Source organism: Neopelma chrysocephalum, unplaced genomic scaffold (genome assembly GCF_003984885.1).
Source record: "Neopelma chrysocephalum unplaced genomic scaffold, ASM398488v2 Primary Assembly neopelma1_62, whole genome shotgun sequence".
Taxonomy (NCBI): domain Eukaryota; kingdom Metazoa; phylum Chordata; class Aves; order Passeriformes; family Pipridae; genus Neopelma; species Neopelma chrysocephalum.
Window position 1 is genome coordinate 7,638,461 of NW_020897719.1, and position 6,574 is coordinate 7,645,034.

The 6,574-nt window shown below is 38.2% G+C and overlaps 1 protein-coding gene across 1 annotated transcript in view; it reads right to left on the minus strand.

Moving 5' to 3' along the window:
- PPP1R3A (protein phosphatase 1 regulatory subunit 3A) overlaps positions 1-6,340 on the minus strand; it is a 32,127-nt gene extending 25,787 nt beyond the window's left edge. The window contains exon 1 of the mRNA XM_027682200.1: positions 5,541-6,340. Coding sequence (XP_027538001.1) covers positions 5,541-6,334 — 794 coding nt within the window. The 5' untranslated portion in view covers positions 6,335-6,340. The remainder of the gene's footprint in view (positions 1-5,540) is intronic.
- Between the last annotated feature and the right edge of the window lie 234 nt (positions 6,341-6,574).

The window sequence follows — 6,574 nt, forward strand, 5'->3', positions numbered from 1 at the left end:
CAAGTGGTTTATCTTAGCTTATTTTAAATTACTTTGGAGAGTAAGGCTGCAGCAATTTCCTTAAAAGATAACTCTAGAGTTGCTATTAAGAAGCATTCCTAATACTCAGCCTCAGATCTACAGCTTGTTTTTACCCCACTTCTCTGAATTTTAGAGCACCTTAAATAATTACCCTGTGTCCCTGATAATCATGGTACTCAAGTACCTAGAGAAGTCTTTTTTTTTTGTGCCAGTCCTACCTCCTTGTACAACTGACAAAGACTGGCAATGACCAGGAGACAAGAGAAGGGCTGGGAACATGGAGAGAGGAATGCTGCTTTTAGCTGGCTCCCTGTGAATGGATAGCTTCTCTAGCAGCTGCTCTCCTGGTAAAAACAGTGACTGCAGTCACTTTCTAATAATAGCAATAAACTTTAGCCAAATCCCATATCTGTATGTTGATCAGGCTGTAACTCATGACTTAAAATGCCAGAAACAACCTTGAGATTAAATAGAGGTACACAAAGATCTGTGTTTTAACACCTTTTCTGCTCTTCTTTTCCTGTTCTTATTGTGGTGAACAACAACCAAAAGAACAAGGATTAAAAGGGAACATAATTTAAATGCCATATTTTAAATGGTCTAGCTGGGAATAATACAGTTGTTCCTCATAGCAAAGTGCACGAGTAGCTATTTCCAAACATATTCCTTAGAAGTCTTTGATTTTTTTAATCACATCATGAGTTTGTGGGAAAGGCCAAGAGGAGCTGATGCAAAACTGCATTTCTCAGGGCAACCTAGGCACAGGTCTGCCATCTGTCTGGGGAAGACTGACTGAGCACGATGCAGTCCTGCCAAGCTGGGTCTTCAGGAACTTCCTTTGCCTCCCATCAGAAAGGGGATAAGGCAACAGCTGAAGATGGGAACCTACTCATGCACAGAAGAAATTTTCTCACTAGCAATTGCTTTAAGACCATTCAGTATTTACGCTTTCACAGTTGGCACTGGTGGCCCATAGACACAGGGGTTTTAATCTCTTCTTTCTCATCATGCATTGTACACAGAGCAACTCTTGTAAGAGCCATCACTGTGTTGCATTTTAAAGTGGCATCATGGAGGTAAGTGAATTGATGCACTACTATTCAAGAAAAGTACAGTCTGTCAATTACAAATAAAAGCATAGGACCCACATCAGCTGGATCACACTGATACACCTGTGGATCAGTTCAGAGTGACAGATTTGTGGGCTCAGAGGGGGATAACTCTAACAGCTATGACATAAATACTAGCCTTCCCCTTCCTTGTCAGAGGACAGGAGTCCAAATGCATGTTATATCCTTTTGTAAAACAATTTTCTTGATTATCAGCCATTTTCCTTGGGCTGTTGCTCTTGATCTTGACAGATGGCAAACCAGGGCAAAGCACAGAAATGAAATGAAGCTCCATCAGTGGAAATAGTCTACGTGACTTTTTCACTGCACTGTGCAGCATGATCTGCTGGAGTCTGCCTCATGCAACACCCAGCCAGTTCCTGTCTTATCAGATCAATGCAGGATCCTGGTGTCCACAAAAAAACCCCATGTGGTCCAAACCTGAGGACCAGGAAAGACTCATGTTCAGAATCATTATCCATGTCCCAAAAGCATGAGAGTCAAACAAAAAGAGAAAAGAGTGAAGCTGATATAATTAATTTACATTTTTCTGATTTTTAAATATATATATATGTGCATATAAATATATTATAGAAATCAGGTCTGTTTATTGGCAGAAACGCTTTCATTTCTGGTGACAGTCTTAAAATTTTAGAAGTCAATTTTTCCCCCAAAGTATATATATGACTGTATATAATTAAGCAAATGCTTTCAGATAGACTGAACCATAAAATAATTAATTTAAACACTATTTTTCCAAACTATACTTTTTTCCTATACATCCTTTCAAGACTTTTGAAAACCACAAAAATTGTTAAAGTTTCTGAGGAAATACTTTTAGCTTGAAAAAATGCATCTAAAAGCAAATACTTCATGAAATTTTAAGAGAAGACTATTTGTACATACCTAGACATGGAAGAAAAAGTGAATGAAACATGGAATGAATAGGCAGGCTTTTAAGTCATGTGGTTCTGAGTATAAATATAGACAATTTTCAGCATTAATTATTTGATGCAGTATTGCTTTTCACTGTCATTCTTTTTTTCAGGTGGAACTTTTCATGCTGAAGTCAATTTTTATTTCTGAATAATGGCATCAGAAGCCACCTTATTGCCCTCATTTACTCAACTTTATCCTGGATCATGTTCTTAAGAGTAATACGATATAGTCATGTTGTGTTTCCTCAGTAACTTCCTCTGAAAGTGCATATTATTCCTTTTACTTAACTAACCCAACTAATCCTCGTTAATGACATTTAATGAGCCACACAAGTATGCCCTAGAGTGGATCAGACTCTCTGCTTAAAAAACATGATTCTTTAATGTCCTATTTTTTAACTGAAGAGGTAAATTGCACATTTTAAGAGAAAGTATAAATATCTCAGAGCCAAGAGTTAAAAAAAAAAAAATGTTATTCCAGGTTTCTATATTTGAGATAGAGGCCTAAATTAGTGACCTCTTAAATTATTCTTCTATTCAGATTGCTATAAAGAAATCTTTAATCTAAAATGTCCAGCTCATGGGCATGGATACAAATATTCTTTACCTGTCTCCTTATTGTGTGAATCAAAGTTAAAATTGTTTTTACTTCTGTGTATATCTATTTGCATTGCTGCAGCCCCAAAGACAAGCTAGTTATGTTTGAGGAACACCCACTTTGCTAAATGTTCTATAAACATCCAGCAGAGCATATATAAATGCGGCAGAGTTTATCATCCAGACAAAAAGCAAGAGAGAAAGAGATGGGCTGGTGGCGGAGAGCTGATAAATGGGTAGCAATGTGATATGAAGGAATTATAGCACATCAACAGCCTCACTTTGCCAGTTTTGGGGGTTTGTTTTTCTTGCTCTTTTTTCTAGACATCAAAGCAAAAGAGTTATAATGAGGGTCTGAAGGAGAATAATGAGGTACTTTTGCAGATGTCTGCAGGGTGTTCCTCCTCACTCAAAGGGGCAACATGTACAAAGACACTTTGAAAAACAAGTGAGCAATGGAAGTTGGCATCTTAGTTCTTTTGAAACAAAAGGCCCTGATGCTGACCTCATTTACACTGGTGAAAGCTGTATCTCCTGTGAAGTCAACAAAGTCTGTGTAGCATAAAATTGGTCCTGGATTACAAACTGCCAAAACTGTGTTCCAGATGCCTTGGTGACCACTGAAACCATATTCCAAAGATACTTTCAGCTCATTTTTGCATTTACTGTTAGATCTCTGTACATCCTTCTGCGACTAAAGAGGGTCTTAAAAGTGCACGCTAATTAACTGTTTGACAGAAGTGAGCAGATCACAATCTAGACAAGAATCTGACTGCTTTGGTTTACACATACATGTATGTGTACATGTGTCTATAGGGACAAATATGCACAGACATGTATATATACACATATATTTGTATAGACCCATTCACAAATATGCATTGCTCTTCAGCCTGATAGAGAAAGAGACAACTTTACAGGCTGATTAGAGACCAGGCAATTTTATATTAAGGAGTAGACATATTATCCTTTCCAATTTTTTTAATCAGCTCTCTGTCTGACTTACACATAAATCATTTAGCATATCCTATTAAAAGAGGATCCCGAGAAGAAAGGCTTCTACAGCTTTTGCTAGCACTATGCATGTCACAGGAAACTTTAGGGAATTGGACACTTAGGAGCCATTCAACCTTAGATGTCCAATTGTATCTAAATTTTCAGATTATTCCTGAAAGTATCTGGAAGCCCAGGGCTCACTAAATTAAGACTCAGCTCTCCAAGTCCATCATCTGCTCCATGTGGGCTATCTGAACTTAGACGACAGTTAAGATATCAAATACTATGGTATTTGACATCAGTGTCCTTCTGCAGGTTATCTCAGGCTATCCTATTTACCCAGAATGGGTCATGTGACGCTTCTTAAAGGACAGAAATTATGTACAAAAGCAGACTCAAATGTCAGGAGTTGACCACATGGCATGTAAAAGCATCATTCCCTCTGCTCTGACATACTGGGATGTTCCCCCATGAAGGATCATCATGATGGCTCCAGAGTTGGCCCAAGGGACACTTATCAGGGGAGCTTTGTGGACTGGCTCTGAATCAAGCCTTGGGCTAGCCCTGGGGCTGCTCTTACACTGCGGCATTGATGCAGGCACTAAGCCATGTTTATTGCACACCTCTCCTCACAAGGCTCCTTTATGATTAGAGCTGGCAGAAGCTCCCCGTGCAGCAAGTCTGGGTTTTGGGAAGGGAAGTTCTGCACGGGAGAAACCCTGGCTGTCTCCCTCCTCCTTAAGCTGCCACCACTGCTGCAGTTCTGTTTCCCCTTCCCCACCAATTCAGCCCAGTGGAAGAGCATCAGGGAAATCAAACAGCACTGCCTTATTTGGAAAGAGGGTAGGAACTAAAAACTCAACATAAATTCAAAAACCCAACATGAATTCAGTTCTGGGATCTAAGTATTGCAAAGCACACTACAGGTAAAATACAGATTTGGCTCTGCAGAACTCCAATTGATTCATAGCAAATTTGAGGAGCAAAGAAATTGAGAATTAGATTCTTCATGCAACTTTGCCTTGCTTACAGAAAGAAGATAGTTAAAAATGGTAGAAAGCCAAAATTTACCATTCCTAATTGTCTCTCTTTATATTCAGTTAAATTATAACTTAACTGCTGCCACCTTACTCTATAATTAACATGAATTGTCTATATTTAATTAGAACAGTATATAAAAGATAAATTCTATGTATTTTTCTTTAATATGTTACAATTCTGCCATATTGGTATGTGAAATTATTCATTTCACATTATTCATTTCACCATTTTTGAAACAGAAGCATCTACCAGTGGCAGGCAAAAGGAACTATGAGCCTTGCAGAATAGTCCAAACACTTGCAGAAAAGTTTGTACCAGCTGTTGTAATTGCAGTAGGATTCTTCCCTGAGTTACCCACTTCTTGAACCACCTGTGCCATTTCATTATTGTATGTAGAGAATGAACCATGAAATAAATATAATGAAAACCCACCTTTCTTTTGCCTTTTTTTTTTTTTTACTTACAAGGGAAGTGGATGTGGAGTGTTTTAACCGTACAGCTACCTCAATTTGGAACAAAGCTCTCACTGCTCAATTTATGTCCTATAGAGATCAAAATTGGTACATAGCCCATATGTATAGACCCTCACACCGCTTTTCAAACTAATGGCAAGCATGCCGTTTATTAAAACTATGATTGCAACTAATCTGTCTGCAGAAAACCACTGGCAGATAGATACAAGAGCTTTACTGAAAACAAGTCTTGGTCAAATTTTTCATTAAAAAGAAATAAAATAGAAGAAAACAGCATGGGCAGTCTTGACTTCAGCAAGCACCCATAGAAAGTCAGAATTAGCCAGCTATAATCTAAATTATCAAAAGTTAAGGTGTAACCTCACCTGTTTTGTGTTGTCTTTAAGCAGCCTTTAAGACACCTATCTGTAACCTCTTTCTGGGGTTTATTATCCACCTTGGATGCAGTTTCTTTCTTGTGACAAATCAGCGTGTAATTTTTGTCATCATTGTTTGCCCAAAAGGTACCAACTGAAGTCTCGTACCGTATACAGAACTCCACCTTAACTCCATCTTTCTGGTAAGGAGGCACCAAAGAAATCTTAAAGCAGAACTGATCGGTTTCATTACCACAAGAATTAGGCATGAACTCTGCGAGGATATCATAATAACTGAGCCAGTTATTCAGTGTCGTTCGAACATACACCTGTTTTTCAAAGGATATATTGAGGACTCGTATAATGCCATTCATACACGTAATCCCAGGCAGGAGCAGAATTGACTCCAACATTACTTTTTGCTCTCGTACTTTTTGCAGAAGTTCTTCTTGAGAAGGAGGTAATGTAAACAGCTGAGAGAAAAAATATTCATCCTGAGGAAAAACTCCATCTTCTATATCATTGTCTTGTCCCGTATTTGGAAATTCCCAGATATTGAACTCTTTAACAGACACAAGATCAAACCCAAATGCATCAGCAAATGAAACTTTTCTTGAGATGTTGGTGGGAGTATATGCCTCCTCTTCCTCTGAAGATGCAGAATTCCGCCTTCGGGGTCGTGGAGAGTAACGAAGTTCAATGTCAGTTTTAATGTCTTCATCCTCTGAAGCGAAATCATTTACAGTGGGGACTTGTAATAAGTTAGCCCTGTTAACCTGACTAGGTTCTTCAAAAGACTCCATTGGGCTCTCTGATATAAACTGAAAGAGAACTGTATAGCAGCTGATATTTGAGACACTATGATTTAAAACAAGGATTAATGTTACAGTTGACATTGCAAAAGGGAGTCAGGCCTATTAATAGATGCTATGGTGTGAGAGATATGTTGGCCTTTCTCCATCTGACAGTGTTAGGTGTTATAATTTCAATGATACATTTAAAATATTGTATTGCCTATTTTTAGGTGGCTCTATGTTCTAAGA